General features: G+C 43.4%; 1 protein-coding gene across 1 annotated transcript in view; it reads right to left on the reverse strand.

The window, feature by feature from the left end:
* Positions 1-4,783: 4,783 nt before the first annotated feature.
* The window catches only part of TYR (tyrosinase), an 88,076-nt gene continuing 72,676 nt past the window's right edge, over positions 4,784-20,183 (reverse strand). Inside the window, exons 4-5 of the mRNA XM_006030556.3 lie at positions 17,655-17,836; positions 4,784-5,254 (exon numbers count right to left, since the gene is read on the reverse strand). Coding sequence (XP_006030618.1) covers positions 5,034-5,254; positions 17,655-17,836 — 403 coding nt within the window. The 3' untranslated portion in view covers positions 4,784-5,033. The remainder of the gene's footprint in view (positions 5,255-17,654; positions 17,837-20,183) is intronic.

Here is a 20,183-nt window from a genome sequence, read left to right on the forward strand (position 1 = left end):
GGATTCTGGCAGTTTGCAGACACCTTTCTTGCCAGAAAGCCCAAACCTTAGGAGTTCATTTCAGCCAGGACTCTAAGCTCTTTGTTCCCCATTCATTCACTAGGGCTGCTGAGAGGCAGGTCTTATTCAGAGCCTTTCTCCTTGGGCTCCTAGACTCAAGCTTGATTTGAAATTTTTGTGCCATATCTCCTCGTATACCACGTGCCCCAGAACATAATGCACACCTCATTTATGAAAGGCAGAATGAAGTAAAATATGTGTTTCCAGAGTTATGGCCACATAGAGCAGGGACGAAGCCAAATCTTTAGCTGATTCACCCTCCCTTTCCTGCTTAGCTAAAGCTGACACCTAGCTGTTGCTAAAGACTTGTCTCCGTGGGCAGTACAACTATTAAGGGGTAGTGCCAGTAGTGCAAGTCCATTTACAGGTAAAATTGGATGATCACTTTGGAATCAGAAAATCTAGGCCCCTGACATATGTTACATTTAAGACATGATTAACAGGTTAATCATGCCTTAAATAGTAACCCAGCCACAATGTCAAACCAATTTAAAGTATGACCATACAGTAAATGAGCCACAAAATTATTCCACATATAATGTGTAACAACTTTCTGGCTTGTACCTACCAAGCCTTAAATTGAATGTGTTGACAGCTGGGGCTGGCCCATGAGAGATCCCGGCATTCAGCTGAGTGTCAGGATCCCTCATGGGGCACCCCCAGGGTCTGGCATACAGTCCCTGGCAGAACCAATCCCTGGACCCCAGCTGGGCAGCACGCATGGTTTTATAGGTCCCAGTGTACGGAGACATCAGGATCAGGCTGCCGCAGCCCAATCCTAGGATCGCCCTGCCCTGGGACCTGTAAAAACCATGTGCTCCCCATCTGGGATTTTGACAATCAGCTGATTGCTGGCTGGGACCAGGAACCAGATTGAGCCTGGTTCCAGATCCTGGTTTGATCGCCAGCACCAGGATGCAACTTGCTGATGGAGGGGGGCCCAGGATCATAATCCCCAGTTCCTCCTGTACTGGCAAGTAAGGCACAATGGGCACATCTACAGAGATGCTACCGCACAGTTGTTACTGTACATTTATGAAGCACCTGTATCAGCAAGTACTAAATAAATGCACAGTAACTGGAGTTATTGTGCAGTAGCAGTAGCAATAGCAAACATCTTTTAGTTTCGGCTACTGTGCAGTAGTGTATTAGCACTGTCTGTGTTGTGACTGCACAGTAGTGCAGTAGCGTATTAGCACTAATCATACTGCACAGTAGCATATTAGCACTGACTGTGTTGTGACATGCTACTGCACAGTATTTTTTGGCTACTGTGCAGTCAGCATCTCATGTAGACATGGCCCACTTTGGATCTAATCCCTGATCCCAAAATTGTGCATGCTGCTATGCACGTGTTGCATGGCAGAAAGTGTGATTGTTGGGAATGCAAATTAGATTATATCATGCCTTAAAATGAATGTCTGCTAGGGGCCCTAGTAAGATGAAATTTCAGGCTAACTTGCAAGACCAGTTTGGAGAGTGACTGTATAAACTACAAATCTCCAGTGAAGACCAGGCTGAACATTGTGCTTATAAAATTTTAAAACAAACCACCTTATAAATGTGCATCCCATGTGGTTTTCTTTGTTTTACATTAATTCTTTGTACCAATTAAATAATCTGGGTTGTACAAAGTACATATTAAATAACCAATATGAGAATGTAAAACCTTACGATAACGCCGTTATTTTTCCCTCAAGGCAATCACTACAGGAACAGATTGCACAAATTTTTGCATGTATATTTTAATTCATTCCAAGGCCTCAAAACACATCCCTGTACTAGCATCTAGAATCAGCAGTAAGAGGCCCCAAAGAAAGGGAAATTTCTTCTTTATAGATTTAAGTCCTGAATTCAGGAAAACATCATGATTTACCAACACTTTGAAGACAGTGTGTTAATGCTTTGCTGAACTGAGACATAAGGTGAAGTTACATGTTTTACTTAAGAGCATGCTAAGGGCACTTAAAATGCAAGTGCCTGCACATTAAAGCTTGTTAACTTATACTAAGTGCCCTCTGAACATCTCAACAGTATGCCACTTCATTTCATAGACATTAGGGGCTGGAAGGGACCTTGTGAGATCATCGAGTCCAGCCCCCCTGCCATAGGCAGGAAATCAGCTGGGATTGAGTGATCCCAGCAAGAAGAATATCCAGATGTTTTTTTGAAAGAACCCAGAGTAGGTGCTTACACTACCTCTGGGGGAAGTTTGGTCCAGACCCTGGACACACACATTAAATAATGTTTTTCTCATGTCTAGTCCAAATCAGCCTTCCTGGAATTTATGGTCATTATATCTTGCTATCCCTTGGGGAGCTCTGGTGAACAGCTGTTCTTCCAGGTCCTGATGTACCCCTTTTATCTAATTGTAGGCTGCCACCAAGTCCCCCCTGAGCCTTCTCTTTTCCAGACTGAAGAGTCCCAAGTCCCTCAATTGCTTCTCGTATGGCTTGCCCTCCAGGCCTTGGATCATATGAGTGGCTCTCCTTTGGACTTTCTCAAGCTTTTTCACATCCGTCCTGAAGCGGGGAGGATTCAAAACTGGATGCAGTACTTCAGCTGCGGTCTCACCAGGGCCGAGTAAAGCAGAAGGATGACATCCCTGGTTTTGCTTGAGATGCATCGGTAGATGTACACCAGAGTTTGGTTTGCTTTGCCAGCCACAGCATCACATTCATGTCTCATATTCATCTTGTGGTCTATCAGGACCCACAAGTCTCTTTCAGTCGTGGTGCTAGTGAGCGTAGCACTGCTGAGCTTGTAAGTGTGTTGAGGGCACTACCTACTGAGGTGCAGCACCTTACACTTCCCTTCATGGAAGGCCATCAGGTTTTGGCCAGCCCATCTTGAGAGCATGTCCAAGTCAGTCTGAATCCCCATCCTGTCCTGCGGTGTGACCGCCCTCCCCCAAAATTTGGTGTCATCTGCAAATTTTGCCAGTTAGCATCTAACTCCCAACCCCAGATCCTTAATGAAGATGTTAAAGAGTATCAGCCCAAGTACTGAGCCCTGAGGGACTCCACTAGTCACCCGGTGACGTGTTGATTTGTTCCCATCAACTAGTACTCTTTGGGTCCAACTCTGTAGCCAGTTACCTAGTCATCAGACCGTAAGATGATCAAGGCCATAGATCCCCAGCTTAGCCATGAGGACATCATGGAGAACTAGGTCAAAGGCTTTTTTGAAATCCAGACGTATGATATCCACAGCATCTCCCTTGTCCAGGACTCATGTCACCTGGTCATGAAGGAGACGAGGTTGGTCAGGCAAGACCTGCCAGTCACGAAGCCATGTTGGCTGACATTCAGAAGTTTGCCTTCCGTTAGTCTGGTGTTGATTGATTCCTTGACAATTTTCTCCAGGATTTTTCCATGGATGGACATCAGGTGAAACTTCAAGTAAAGGTTGACTCTGGGCTGTGCTACCTAGCTTGTGTAGGGTAAATTCAGTCTCATAAAAGGAGAAATTTGTAGTCCTCCAGGCGTTCAGTCTCTACCTGCCTGCTCTCCCCTGCTCACTAGGTCTTCCCCACACCAGGGTGAGCTCAGTCCCTTCCCAGAGCTGTCTGAGATGGAAGTGGAGCAATGGGCCAGAGCAGAGCAGAGAAGCAGCCTCTCCTTACTCCCCCACCCACCAATACCCAGACTGGGGACCCAGACCAGGGAGCTGCTGGGGGTTTGCCTTACTATTCCTGTCCCCTCCTGAAGGATCTAGGAGGGGATTAAAGACGCCACTGATGTTTTCTGCTCCTTTTTCTCTATATTCTTGTATTATCCTCTTTACTCTAGCGTCTGAGGATCTCATAGTCACTAATTATTTTGTTTTTTAATACCTGTGTGATACCATGGTTCTCTATGTGCTGCCACTTGGGAGCTCAAACCTGGAACCTCCAGCACCAAACAATGCTTATCCCCATTTGAACTATAATTTCTACACAGCAGAATTTAAATTTGCTGGGACCAGCCACAATACGATGGTATTCTCTAGGCCAGTCTGACCCTAGCCAAGAAGCTGGGAAACAGTTTAGCCCCATATTTGATTGAGAATAAAGAATAACCCATGGGTAAATACGACCTGATGCTTCTAGATGGAGATGTGAATGAAACTATTAATATAATAGCCAATTGGAAATCCTCACACCAACGGTGGTGAGGATTTTTTTATTAGGTTTGTCATGTCAATAGATGTCTCATTTTGTGATATGTTGGTTATCTCTATGGAATATGTATCTATCTTAATTTACAGGAGGAAGCTGAAATGGCCAGAGATAGAAAATCTGTAGAGCTCAGTCTTCTAAAAAAACCCCAAAGCTCTAGTAAAAGGATTAGTGGAATATTTTAAAGAAGTGAAAAATGATTTTGAAACATTATGTACATTCTGCTGTCACTGGAATCAAGCAAAGACAAATACTTTCTTATAGGAACCAAGGGGGAAAAATTATCTACCTTAAAACAACAACAAAAAAATTCTGTCTAGCAATTACTTGCTCTAATCATAGGCAGAGGGACAATTCTTTCATTAAATGAAAAGCATCAGAAAAGCACTGGGTAAATGCACCACTCTTGCAATCAGATATGTATGCTCTTGCACCTAAGTGAACACTATGAATTCCTCCCTGTGGTCTGAATGCAGAATCAGGCTCTAAATTTATAACAAGTACAAGCAAAATAGCAAATCACCAAAACCAGGAGCCAAGAAGCTGAGAAACAGTTTGGTTCCATCTTTAATTGAGAATAGGGAAAAACATGATATATTCTTAGGCTGCACAATAACATACACTTGGTTTGAGGACATATTCTATGAGAAGCTGATAATACACTATGATACCGTGTGTTACAAGTATGATGAACAGTACATCCCACACCTCTTACACAGTGCACCACAGCAAGATATTCTGTAAACTTGTACCAAATAATGAATACGTGCTTTAGGGTTAGCACCTGTCATCCTTGCTGGATTACTGGTGGTTTCTACAAATTGGACTGATAAGACACACTCTGATAATCCTCACTTTCCAAAAGTAGCGGTTGTGTCTCTTCAGAGGTTCTCCTTTTCTTACTACATCCCCGAACAATCAGTCCTGTGATCAGGGCAGCAATTATACCACCCACCACAGCTGCTCCAACTAGCCATGCCCAGATCTGACGGGCTTGCTCGAGGTAGGGCATCAAATAGTCCTGGAAGAAGTTAACTGCAAAAAAAAAAAAAAAAAGAAAGAAAAGAAAAACACCAAAAAACCAAAATGAAACACTCATATTAGGTAATTCCCAGTGTCAGTGTGTAGAGGCCAGCAGTTCTATAGTGTTTACTACTGGAAGTCTCTGACTAATGGAAGACCTTATGTCAGTACAATTTGCTGTTATCTGAAGATCACAAAGAGTATGTCTGCACATCAGACTGCAGTGGCATGCACAAATACCTGTGCTAGCTTTAAATGAGTTTGTATATCTGCACTGATACTCACTTTGGCTGTATCTACCCAGAGCAATGCTGCGCTATATAGCATTTCCCAAGATAACTCCACACCCAAAACAGCATACCTGTGTCAGTGCAGTGCTCTGCCCAAGCTAATGAGATGGACTGTTAATTAGCTCAAGTATCGTGCCACACGAACAGAGCTATCCTTGTTCTAGAGCCCAAGTATTTTAAAATTTTTAATAAATTGGATCCTCCATCATACCTTTGAGGAAAGTAAGTATGGTCTGTAATATGTAAACAAGAATGGGGGCTACCAGGAAGATTTTCAAGGAGCAGTCACTGGGGAGCCAGCATTTTATTTTTATAATTTTTTTTTAAGTTGATTTCACAGACAATCCCGGATTTCCCGATTTCTGTGAAATCTGCAAAATTGTGAATTGAGTAGACCTCTGTTCACGGTGTACTCTTTATTTTCTAGGTGGCCCAATGTGATAATCTTAGCTTGGAAGTTCTGAGCATTCAACACTTCAAATGAGGTCACCAAACATGTAAAATTAACTATATCATCGTGACAGAGTGGCCTGTCCCCTTAAAAGAAAGCAGCCAGCCTGGCAGAGGGACTGCAGCCTGGGTGAAGGCTCATGAGGAAGTGGCTCAATGAGAGTTAAAAACCCCAGCCAGAAGGACCAGGAAGGGAGATGTGGGAAACTGCTGGCCATGGGGAGAGCAAGACTGTTGTGGGAAAGCTGAAGCCACAAGGGGCCCCTCCCCATATCCAGGACACCAAGGTTTCTGTTTTATGTGCTTTATTTGTTAAAAAGTTCTGTTTGTTACTGGGGCTCTCTAAGGAATGGCTTGGGGACCAAAAGTGTAGCTGAGGAAGCAACAGCCTACTGTAATCATGTCACAGACAGAAAACACAGGTCACAATTGTGTCTTAAAATGTGCACCCATAAGGAATGGACCTAGGTACATCTTTGTGCCTCAACAGCCCATCAGGAAAATAGGGTCAATACCACTCTCTTACAGGCATATTATGAATGCTAATTAATGTATAGGAAGCACTCCAATATGGTATTGTTAAGCATCATAGAAAAGCCAGTGGGGACAATGAATAATTCCATATTTAGAGGCGAGTTTGACTAATATACAGTAAATAAGGCATGGGACCAGACAGTGAATAATGAGAAGAAAATAAAACAATGAATGGCTGTTGAATTGCTTATTCTGTGAATGGGGCAGGGGTCCTATGGAAAAAAGAAATAATGTGTGACCGTACTATTAATGACCATATCATAATGCACATGCACAAGATGACTAAATTAAAATTGTCCAGACAATTTTAATTCTCACATTTACTAACTTGTGACCACTTGACTTTGCAATCTTAATAATGCTCTTTTAATGAAGCCTTTGTTTTTGCAAGTTATATATTACATGCATGACAGAACTTCAGCTCCTTAAATTTGGAGGAGGAATTTTATCATGGAAACTCTGGGGCCACCTTAATGGCATTGAGAATGAACATTGTCACACACGGGCAGATGTAGGATTTTGAAAAGGGGGTGCACATGGTGAGGTGCATCATTCCCAGGTACCCAGGTTTTCTGTTTCCTACAGAAGAATGGAGAAAACCATGGATTTTCCGCTTTGCCAGGGGAACCTGCAGATTTCTCATTTTGCTGGAGAAACCCATGGATTTTGCACTTCTGCAAAGAGCTCTCGGCAGGCTGGCAGCATTCCAGCCTGCAGGGGGCTGGGAGAGAGCGGGATGAGGGCAGTCAGGCAGGGGGTGCCACGTGCATGTGTATGCTTACACCTGCACAGGGCCACCAGGCAGCCTGGAGAGCAGCTCCCACAGGTAAGTGGGAGGGGAAAAGGGAACAGAGGGAAGGAGTTGGATAGGGCTGGGGATCCTGCCCAGCTGGGCATCCTGCCCAGCTGGGCAATACATGGGACTTGGGGACCCAGGCCATAATGCGTGGCTGCAGGGCCCTGGCAAGGAGTGGGACGGGCCCAGGGGGCTATGGGAGGGAGTGAGGGGACTCCCATTTTAATCATGGACTTTGGGGGTATTACCAGAGAATCTGCAATTTTTTTTATCAGGGAAAACCAGGATCCATGCTCATCTCGTGTAACACAACAGTTTTCTCCAAGTGAAAATAAACTAGGAGCTTTACTCACATCCTACGAGCCTAGAGCTGTATTATTCAGTTTAAGAGTAATTCTAAAACAAATATAATTGTATTGGAATGAATTAAAAACAGTCTGAAAAGCTGTGAAATAAGAGCTACATGACCGGGGCAGCTAACAGACCACAGAATTGCACAACAAAGAATGTCTTGATTGGTGGAACATCAAGACCATTAAAAAGGAAAGAAGGTCATTAATACCTGTGGCATGAAGAATTTAGACGGCATCAGGTAGATTTTAAGGAGCCGTGAAGTCAAGTGACTCCCTCACTGTTGCCTGAATAGAAATACTGCTGCCACTGTCAGACAGTTGGTTTTAAACTTTGTGGGGAGCAGGAATCAAGGAGGTGCGACTGCATCACACTGGCTCCCTCCCCCCTGCCCCTGGATCTGCCGCTGTTGTTACAAAGGCTTCTTCCTTGCAGAACAAGATGAGTAACTTCTTAAGTCCATAAACTATGCTGCAAACATCTCCGCATCCTTCCATCCGGCAGAAAGCAGGGTAGAGCTGCACCTTGTAGATTTAACTGGATTGGAGCTGCATCTCTGATTCAGTTTGTTTATAAGAGCCATCTCTACCCTGCCTTCTGCATGACTTTTGACTAACACAGCCAAATTAGTCTTCCCACATCCCATCGGCATTGCCTGGAGGAAAACTGGCAGATCAACATTACCCCTCGGTAAAATGTAATGTGACTTTGAGACCATTCAGTGACAGATCCTTCTAGAAGGGATTATTTTATGTCTTTTCATAGCCTTAAACCAGTTAAGCATGCCTCTGCCTAGCTTCGACCTCAGCCTGCATGCTTTTTCTCTAATTAGCTAGAAGCCTACAGCCACCTCTTGGCATCTACTGCCGGTTTGCAATTTCTTTTGCTGTACAAAAGATGTTTGGCATCCCTACCATGAAGTTACCATGGCAACTCATGGGCGCCCAAGCACAGAGAACCCTAGGATGCTCTATCATCTGTAGTTCGCGGCAGTCAACCGATGACTGTTCCTGGCATTGTTAATCTGCCTGGCTATTGGAACGCTGCGAACTAGAATTGCAAAGGACTAATTACAAGTTGTAATCCACAGCAGTGTGAGGCTGGTGAGTAGTACCGCTAGCTTCTCAAGGACTGTACAACTGCTAATAATGGGGAAAGTAGCCATTTTCTGGAACCAGCTAGGAACATGCTGGGCTTTCAAATTCATCTTGTTTTATTTATGCATTTTGTTTTAATAAATATAGCACAACGCCGCCTATGAGCTCTTAGGTGTCATTGTCATCAATTAAAATGTTCTTCATCGAGAAAACCATGGCAAAACAAAACCAGTCAAGCCCTCCTCCTCACAACATGCAACAATTAGCAACAAACAGCAGCAAAGGATCCCTCAGGTTTCTAGAGGCAAATGATACCCCCAGCACTGTCTTTGAATTCAGTTCCTAAACTGTCTCTACTGCATTCATGGAACAATGTGGACTCTCCCTGCTGGCTGCTGGTGGAAGAAGGAACACAGCAATACCCCATGACTGAACTGGCAGTCTTCCTTGCGCTGCCCCGAGCGCTTTTATGTACAAAACACGTCAGGGTACTAATGGTACAACTGACCACCAATAAAGACCAGAACCACCTTTTGGCTTTTAAGGGGACTTTAGCATATATACCTATTTTTAAACATTCCTTCAATTCCATGCGAGTCTGGCATAAAACTGTTGTACAGTCAGTTCTGAACACTGCAGAAATGCAACTCTTTTGGATGGCAAAAAGAACAAACAAAACCCATTCATTTTTATTTATTCATTCACCTACACCCCACTGACATACTGGCAGTGAATTGCTATTTCCCATCACATGCTTTTCTACCCCCTAATCTAGTTAGTTATAGAACACTGGCTTCTAAAGCAAGCCTTTAGACCACAAAAATGATATCTATCTAGCTCAGCCTTGCAGAAGTTTCCTCACCCTGGGTGAGTCATTCTGTTTGTTTTTCTTGTTCTTGATGGACAACGAGAATATCTCTCTGATTTTCATTATAATCTATTATAATAGGTACGAGTAGGCAAGGAGATTTTTGGCCACATTTTTAGTATGCTTGGTCCACTATGGGTACTGGCTAGAGATGGTCCTGCTGGGGACAGGGAATGGCAGAGCACACTGGGATTTCACTGTGCCACGGCCCAGTGCTATAAATGAAAACTGCTCCTTGACAACTCTAATGTCCGTGAAGGCCAGGTAGAAGAGGAGGCCATGGCTTGCTTCCTGGCACCCTGGTTTCACTGTATCCAACTCTGCTTAGAAACCATGAAAATCAAAATCCGCCCCTTTGTGCATGGGATAGTTAAAAATGTTCTGAGCACTCTTCAAGGCTGACAGTTGTTAGGCTTTTATGCTTTGCTCCAATACCCTTGCAGTAGGCTCCCACCCACAGGCTTATAACTGATGGCACAAACATAAGCACAAAATGGATTGTCTTTGTGTTTAAATGAGCAAAAGTATTCCTCACTGCATCTGGAGTACCACAGAACACATTTTTATGGTTACCTATAATTAATGCCATCAGTGACATGACTGCTTTTTCTTTTTGAAGTCTCATCTGTACTGCAAGAGAGCAGGTTGGGTACAGCTATATAACATCTGAGATTCTCCCAGTACGTGTTTCCTAATGTGTTCCTAGCTCCCCAAAGGGTAGTTTATTACTGTAAAAGTGCTTGTAAGTATGAAGTGGGGATAACTTTTAGAAACATGTAAGTATTGTTCTTTATTAAATCACTTCAGGGTGAGATTACACATTAGAATTAGACTGTGTTAAGAGCACTTAAAATTTGAATGATCACATAGTAAGGCTTGCTAACAAGTGCTAAGTATCTTTTCATCACCTTAAATTTACACCACTTTGAGAAAGGATTACCTTTGAGCTGTGCTACTTAGCTTGAGTTAAATTAACTTCTGGGTGTTCATCTGAGATGAAACCACCAATTTGCAGTCCTCCATTTTCCCATAAGGTAATGCTCTCAGGTGGACTAGCTATCATCCAAGCCTCCATGGCCCTGGATTGACAACTGGGAAAAGGGGTGAAGAGGGATGGGGGGGCATGGGGAAGAGGAAAATGGAGGTAAAGGGGTCCAGTGGGAACTGGATTTGGGGGTGTTGTGGGCAACAGAGAGCCTGGGAGCAGGCAGGGAGGGGAAGTCTCTTTAATTCACTATCTGCCACCACCACCGCTGCTCTTGGGCTGATTGGGGTAGCAGGATAGTGATCAGCAGGTGGGGGCCAACCCAGGGCACGATGGGGGCAGCAGGGTGGTTTTGGAAGTGGAGGGGGGGCATGCCCTTCCCTACTCCCTCTCCTCCCCAGCCTGTGCTGTGGTGAGACAACTGGTGAGTGGGGTAAGCATGGAGCAGCTTTGCAGCCTCTAGCCTAAATCCTGCTTCCTAGCCCCCCAAAGGCAGGTCTGAGCAGTGCACATTAAGGCATTAGCTCTGATAGCATGACTGATCACTAGCACTTGTTAACCTTAACACAGACTACCTTTCCTTAGAATTAGCACCTGTTAACTAACATATAATCTCATCCTTGAGATTATTACAAGGGTGCCACAGGGTGTCATGCAATCTTAACACGATTCACAAGATAAACACCGAGATTTCATATAGGAATTCATAGTGTGAAAAACACTCTGACCTGCTGTGGTCTTTCTGAGTTCTCTGAAACAAGAATTTCTCTAATATTTTTCTGCAGTCAAAAAATGAGTGAAAGCTAAGAGATGGAATTTTTGAGGGGTGTCCCGAGTCTAATGAGGAGCATCCTGAGTCTAATAAGAGTAAAACACACTGTTTTATATAAATCAAATGTCAACTCACATTCTCTTTCCAAGTCCCATGTTTTTCCATATGCGTTTCCTTCCTTGTTTCAATTAACCTTATTATTCCCCTCCCACCAGCCTGAAGGAAATATAGTAACTGGGAATCTCTTTTCCTCTTCTCACCTTTTAATTTGATATTCTAATTCTTTTTTTTTCAGACATGAAATTGAGGTATTCATACTATGTCCCAAGAGGGCATCTACCATGCACTGTCAATTTAATTACACCCTGCCATCCAAGCATTTGCATTTTATCTCATCTTGACATCCCTATGTTATCATCAGCTCTTTAGTTCAATGCTGAGTCCTTTTGTCAATAGTATGTGCTATCTCAGAGATGAGATCAGTCAGGTCTCCTTTGTCAGGATGGCATGGGCAATATGACCACTCATCCCAGCTTGCCACCCTGTGGCTGGCTCCTCAGACTGATCCAGGCTCTTGCTCCTAGTCTTCACTCTCTGTTTGATCTCCCACCTTCTTGACATGGCTTGTTCCTACACTATGCTCTCAGATTGATCTTCTGGTTGCCTGACCTAGGTCAACCTTAGGTTCTGCTCCCCTATCCTGATCTTGGTCGGTACCTTGATTCCCTGAGCGGCCTCCGAGCTGGCTGCATACTTCCTGGAGTGACATCCTTGTGCTACTACAAGACTGTCTGGTTTCTATTGTGCTGCCTATCAGTTGGTCACCAACTGGCTCAGGCTTTTTGAATGGAGGTCTGACTCTAGTTAGGGACTTCCCCATAGCCTCACATACGATTAGGCTTTCTGGAGCATACTGAATACTCTCAGCTGAATAATATTTTAATAACACTGTTAATATTTCTCAATGTGCCTGAGACCCAGCATCATGTTCACATCACCCACTGAACCAAGGAGATTGATCCTGTTGTGTATGGTTTTCAAAACAGGACCCTGTAGTTAGGCCCCTAGGTTTATACTTAAGCACATGTCTACCTATTCAAAAGTGACTCATTCAGCATCATGTACTGAGGTCATCGAAATTCCTACAGAGATTAAAAAAGAGTTGCTGAGTGAAAGTCAAACACGTACTTAAACACGGAGTTGCCAGGTCATATTTCTGGAAAAATGTAGCTGGGCCTCAAATACAAGTGCTTACCTTACAATTTGCACTATTGTATTTTTTCAAAAGGCATCACTTGGAAACATTTGTTACAATTTTCCAAACTTGTTCATGAACATGTAAGCAAATGTTCAGTTTTGGGAAGGCAAGCAACATGGGTTGTTAGTTTATTATGCAAAGCTCCAGTGAGGAGAAAGAGAGCTGACTATGCCTCATTTTCTAAGCAGAGTCAATTCTAGGGGTAAAATTCTTCCTTAATAATTAATTCTGGTGTGAAGAGATTGCCTGGGTGCTATTTGTAACCAACTCTGCTTTAGGACTAGTCTATGAAAGGTCATAAAGGAAGGTGCACTTAAAATATATACAGACTCTTACTTACTTATTTCTCATCTGCAGGGAAGGCTACACACATCTGCCTCTCCTCAGAAGGACCATAGAAACACGCTGGATTGTGTTTGTTCATTGTCTCCTACGTGCCTTCTTGTGCTCCTTTTTAAATAACACAACTGGTCTCTTCAGGTCAACTGAATCTCTGCCATTCTCACTCAAAAGTTCTGCCTTCTCTCCTCCAATTTCAGTTGTCCCTTCCCCACTCTATACTTCTCCTCCTTTGCCTCTAATTTCTGGACACTAATTTCTGCAGAAGGTGTCGTGTCTTCTAAAACCATGTCCTTTGATACAATCTTTACTGGTAATTTTTTTTTCCTACCTTGAACATATTAACTGTACCTATAATGCTAATGAGGAGCAGCTCTTTCATGGTATCATAGAAAAATAGGGCTGGAAGGGACCTCCAGAAGTCATCTACTCCAACCCCCTGCATGAGGCAAACCATCCTATACAATTAGGGACCTACAAAATTCAAGGCAGGAGTGGGGTATACAGTGGCTCCCTTAATCCTGCAGGTTCCCCTGTGCGCTCCCCCACTGTTAATTGGAGGAGGGGCCCTACTACTCACCGCTCCCTCCTGGTCAGTAGGGAGGCAAAAACCATGATTTTAAATACGGTGCTATTTTCACATCCTGGATAGTCAACAATGAACAGCATGGGCCCCTTGGCCAATCAGCAGTGAGCAGCAAAATCAGCGCCATATTTAAAACTGTATTTTTGCCTCCCCACCAATCAGGAGTGAGCAGCAAGCAGTGGGGCCCCTCCACCAATCAATGGTGGGGGAGTACACAGGGGAACCTGCAAAATTTAAGGAGTCACCGCTCAGCCCACTCCCTCTGTGAATTTGGTAGGTCCCTATATACAATCTATAATCTAAACCCTACATAAGACTACTCTCAACACTGACACAACACAGACCTAACACCCTAATCTGTCACAGGTAAAGAAGGGGAACCACAGCAGCTGATGTCCTTCTCTGAAATGTTGTCAATATATGCCTAAGAGATCTTGGGTAGAAGTCCACAGCCCTCACTACAGAAGAGGCAAACCCCACAGTCCATACCAATCTGATCATACCAATCTGATCATGGGGCAAAACTCCCCCCTGGCCCCAAATATGGTGATCAGTCTAATCCTGCCTTTGATCACCAATCTAGTTCTATTGGAATACATTGCATAGGTTGGGATAATTTAACCTACAATAGTTCTTGAGATCCCGAAGGAGGAAGACCATATGTTTCTCCCTTAATATGAACCTAACACTTCTAAATAAGAAAAAAATTGTGGTCAAAACATACTCAAAGCTTGGGATTTTCAAAATACAAATCTACATTTTGTGGCTCTTGACCATTGTTCATTTTAAACCATTATTTCTTTCTAATACATGATGGAAAAGACACCTGAGTGCATATTCGGCTTATATAGATTTTCTGATCAGGAATTAATTCCATTCTTAGTGCTGCTCTTCCTACAGAACTAAAGAATCACCTTAACTTACCTCTCTCTACTAACTTAATGGACACAAGGATTAGAAACACCTACATCTTTTTTTTTTAAATACCAGATTATTCCTGTATCTGAATCTTTTTATATATATAAAGTTTTGCCATGTCAGTGTATTATGCAGTATCTTCAACTCATGATAGTTATTAGTTTTAGACTGAACTCCCAGAGCCATGTGATTATAGGACTCAACTGTCCTTTAGGCCTCCTAAATTTAAATCTGAATTTAAATTTGAATTAGGTTTATACCATTCTTATCTTATCTCCCCTGCCTGTACCCATTTATGCTGGCCAGGTAAGATAGCTACAGGGTTTTGATAATCAGCTGATTATCAGCCCTAGCTCAGACAACTGCCATGGCAGGGGGTCGGACTTGATGATCTGCTTGGGTCCCTTCCAACCCTACCAACTATGAAACTATGAAACTCTAGGTTCAAAAGTTGTGGCTGTCCAGGTGAGGTCCACAATCAGATCATTGTTTGCTCAGACACTCCTGGGTGAACCAGATCCAGGACTGGTCCTGTGTGTGGGGCTGTGGCCCCTGGCTTTCAGTTTGCTGGTGCAGAGGGAGACTAGGGTCAAAATCTTGAGCTCCCTTTGCACTGACAAGTAGTAATGGCACGGTTGGAATTGGATCCCAAAATCACTCTTCCTGCCATGCACATGTGGCATGGCACGAGGTACGATTGTTGGGATTAGGGATCAGATCCCATAGCACCATTCAATGATTGTGAGATAGAGGCCTTAAGAGACTTTCCAGCCCTCAGGATTGTGAAGAAAAGAAGTCTTGACACTTAGAAAACAAAAGAAAGAAGAGCTGTAACCACGATCATTATTTATTTTGGCTTAAAAATCTGTTTTTATTACTTTGAGGCCTGATTTCATTTTTGAATGGCTGAAATTGGTCCTGCTGATTATAATGGGTTAAGATTAAAACTTATGCTTGCCTCTACACAGTTGTATTGAAATGTTTTTTATGCTTAGCAAGGACAATAATAGATTCTTTTTTCCTATGTGTGAAATTAATTAGCCATAAAAATTTGCTTGCTTGATGGCACTGACGGTATTTAAAAGAATTGAATGAACAACTACATGCCTTCTGGGGATATTTACCAAGTCCCATAGAAGTCATGCACCCCAACAGGAAGCAAAATCTTTCAGGGGGCCAGAGTTACCCAATGTACTATATTATTGTTCAGACAAAGTGAAAAAAGCTATTAGGATAAATGTTAGTCTTGCTAAAATGTCTCTGTTGCCCTTGATATACACTTATCAGACTCCTGGCTCTCAATTGCCTTTTCTACTGAATAGCACATTTACAAAAGGTTTTCCAGCAGAACTAGAAAAAGGGAATATGCACGTTTCCCTGCTCTCACTTATTTACTGCTTCTCTATGAAGAAAGCTTGGTCCTATCGCAGGGGTGTAGGTTGTATGTATCTCATGCTGAAGGCTTGAGTCCTTGATTCACATGTCCCTCAACTTAGTAGAGTTCTGAGCAGCCTAATCATTCCAGTGACCTGCTTTTGTAATGGGTGGGACCAAAGTTCAGAGCACTCCTGAGCACTTCTCAACTCCGTCAAAGTTTAGATCCTTAACAGAATTTGACCTTGGTCCAGTCAAATTGAAGCCTGCCTTGTTAGTGTGCCAGATCCTTCCAGTCAATGCCATTTCTAAGAAGTAGAAAACTAATCTACTTTATGTATAAAACACTAGAACCTTTATTGGCGTTCTGTGCACTGCAAATGGTTTTGTGGTAGTTGCAGTGAATGTCACCAAGATGCACAACTCTGCAGAAACCCAGCCCAAGATCACCGAATCACACAAGTGCCACTTAGCTTTACTTTGCTTGGGCAGTGCATATGCTTTGTGCTAAGCTGTTGATACAGGGAGACATTTCATCCTTTGGTAAATAAAAAATCTGATTTATTAAATTTGTAAATGAAAAATAGAAAAGATTGCTTTCTAACCCTGCACTTTGAAAAGTAGCCTACAACTTGAAAATACAGGTGCTTCCTTTCTTTTTCTCATGTTATTAGCAGTAGTATTGTCTAAATAATGGATATTTTGAGGGAGCGGGAAGTGGGGTTATTGACTTAACCGAAATCCTGACCAGCATGCAACAAGTTGTTGAATCCAAAATGTTTCCTCCCCACCATCTTGGGTTAATCCTTTTTACACCTTTTTATTTTTTTAAGTATATATATAGATCCATTTTGAAACTAAAACAAAATGCTTTGAATTTACCAACATTTCCCCTCCTCTCACCCCTTTTATTAAGGTAAAATTTCCACTGTTGCACTTTTGTTTTCCTCAGTAGCAGAAAGCATGGTTCTCTTCCTTACATCTCTCAAGCAGATTTTTAAAAAAACTTCTTCCTGTCCCTTCAGCATCAGGACATTGTCTCTTTGCTTTATCTACAGGAAGCTAAAAGGGGGTTTCTGATATTTATGGGCCATGTGCCTGGCAATTGTGCCAAGAGGGTTGTTCATGCAGTTTTAAGAATAAATTAGACAAACACTTGTATAGGATGATGTGAACAGTGATGTTCCTGCCTTTGGCAGAAGCTGGAGTAGGTCACCTCCTGAGCTCCCTTTCTTCTATGAATTTGACTCAGCTTCGTGAATAGCTTCAGTACACCTAAAACTTAATTTTTGGGGGTGTTCCAGAGAAATGGGGGGAAGGGGTGGAACCTTGACCCTGATCTCTACTACTAAAGAGCCTGAAGACTGGCTTCTGCTTTGAGATATGCCTGTGCAGTTACATGGGGATAGATCCTTGGTCAGTGTACATTGGTATTGATTGATATTACACCAGCTGAGAATCTAATGGTCTTCAAAATAGACATTCAGTGAAACTTCACTCAGTTCAGCTGCATACACTGGACTTACAGATGTGTAACTGAAGGCAATACATGGTCTTCATATCAGAACTACTTTGACAACTCTGTTGATAACAACACTTAACAAAGGATCTCAGTCCCAGCTCAGTCTCTCATAGGTAGCAATGCTCTGTAGCAATGACAGCAAGCAGATGTGTCTCTGAATATACCTATGGAGCAGACCTGAACCAGCCAGTAACATTTTTGCCTAGTTATTTGTCTATGAAATATTCCATAGGAAGACAACAGATTCAACATTGCTTGGAACATAACATTACCTGGGTCTGCTAGATATTCATAATCATAGCCCAGCTCCCTTGATGGGGTAAAGAATTCTCCATTTCTGTAGAGAGGAATAAATGGGACCATGTAATATTCACGATTGTGTCCAATGGGCGCATTGGCTGCAGGGTAAACTTCTTGGAGGGGTCTGTGTCTTCTAAGCCACTGCTCAAAAATACTGTAAAGGAAAAATGATGGGCATTATTGTGCATATTGCAAATAGACAGTAATTCTCCTTGTTCAAAGCAAGTTGGAGGGTGTGTACCATCCTACCAAGGCAATAGGGTAAGCATTTTCCACTTAGTAGGTGTTCACTTACATCCATAAGTCCCCATACAAAATATAAGCTAGGGCAGAATCACAGTATGTAATGCTATACAGATACTGGTTATACTTTATAATTCAGGGACTATAATTACACTGCAATCATAGTGTAATTACACTGTGGTTGTGCTTTCTGATCAGTAATTACTACTAATTTGCTGAATGTTAACTACAGGACTGAATTAACTGTTTCATAGTTAATAGATGATGTGTTCTGTAGAACTGAGGCTCATTAGCTACTTTTGATGATGATGTAGGTCCATCTGTCATTTCATTAACCATCCATTTCTGATAAGGAGGTGATAAGGTTGTAACTAGCATATTTTTAACAGCTTTTTTTTTTTCCTAGGTAATCCCCAGGCTGCCTCTGATTGTCTCGAAAATTGCTGAGTCTCACAAGAGCTTGGGGAAGGGTTACTGGTCCAAATAGAAGGTTGTTTCAGGAAGGGATTCTGAGGGGAGCACCTCGTTAGAAATCATGTGATGTCAAGAGGTTGTGGTTATTATAGCTTCCCCCCTCTCCGCGCACACACATACATACACATCTGCACTCAAATTATGGATCTGATTGTCTCCAAACCAAGAGTAGCTACTGAGGACTGATCTGAGCTACTGTTTGGAACTGCTTGCTCTCCTGGGAAAGCAGTTGTAGTTTGTTTGCTTTTAATATATTCAGGATGAAAGTTGTTTCTCTAATATAGCTACAACCAGGACATCAGTCCTGTGTGTGCAACTGAATATGATCCTAGTGCAAGCCTGGGTATTTTCAAGGCAGCCTGAGTCAGTGATAACCTGTAAGCGCTGACTGCAACCAGCACTTATGCAGGTTTGAGTTCAGCCTTTTACATATGTAACAACCACCTCCTCCTTTGCTGCCATCTCCTGCAAGATCTGCATTAAGACTGAAATACCATCTTCTAAACCAGCAGCAATGTATTCTAAAATACTTGTGCTCTGCATGCTCTGATTTCCTTGAGGAACAAGTGGCAGATGAAAACAGTGAGCAGTAATATTAGATTGCTGTAATCATGCTGCGTATTCCTCTCCTGTTGTTGAATAATAGGATTAGAGTAGTACAGTTTTGACTCTCATCAGCATTTACAAGATCAAAAAGCTTTTGCACATCAGGAACAGTGCTCATACTAGCTCTTTTCTAAGCACTGGCCTTGTAAGGGCCAGTGTGCAAGCAGTCTGGCCTAGTGGGTCACCAAGCAGGGCCAGAGACAGGAGCTGCGGGGAACCCAGAGCTACCCAAACTAAGGTGGAGTTGCAGGATCAGAGTCCAATTTACAGACCAAGTCAGAACAAATTACCAAATCCAAAGGGGAAATCCAGGGGCAGAGTCCAAGTAACAGGCTGGGTCCGGATTCTGGAGTCAGGGACTGAGTTTACCAAAGCCAAGTTAGAATTTCCCAAGGCCACAGTCCATAAGTAGAGCTGAGCAGGGTGAGCAATCAGAAAACCAAAAGCCATAGGATGCAGGGAGGCTTACCACAGCAGCCCTTCAAACAGAACTGTTGGCTAGCCTGCAGTCTGCTGCCAGAAGTGGATTTAAGTGGGGTGGTTGATATGCTAAGCAGCAAATCGTGAGGCTGTAACAGGGTCAATTGGTTCATCACCTGGGGTGTGGATGCTGCTTAGAGCAGGGGTGGGCAAAATATGGCATGTGGGCTGCATTTCAGCTGCGAAGCCCCTAAAAATTTTAGAAAATTAATATTTATCTGCCCTTGGTTCCTGTAAAAAATGATAGGAACCAAGGGCAGTAGGAGCCAGGGGAAGTCCGGTGGGCTCCCAGAACAACAGGACCCACTTAGCCCTGCCCCCCATCTGGAAGCCCCAGAGGGGGCTTCTGGCCTGGGAGCACATGGCTGCCCCAGCTGGAACTGCAGGTAAGGGGGAAGGGCAGGGGAGGACCCCAGGCAGGGAAGGAGCCCAGGGAAAAGTGTCCCAGGGAAAAGCTGAGTGCGGGCGGGAGGAAAGTGGTTCCTGACTTGCCCTGTGGCAAGCACCCTGCACTGCACAGGCAGCCCCAGGAAGGCTGCAAGCAGCTGCAGCGTGGGACTCTGGCCACAGGGCAGGCAAGGGGCCACTTTTTCCCTCCCCATGCTCAGCACCACCTTGTAACCCAGCCCCACTGCCAGCCTAGGCCCCACACTGGCTCTGGCCTTGTCTGTCAGGGCTGTGTGTGGTGACAGCAGCTG

This window comes from Alligator sinensis, unplaced genomic scaffold (genome assembly GCF_000455745.1).
Source record: "Alligator sinensis unplaced genomic scaffold, ASM45574v1 scaffold532_1, whole genome shotgun sequence".
Lineage (NCBI taxonomy): Eukaryota > Metazoa > Chordata > Crocodylia > Alligatoridae > Alligator > Alligator sinensis.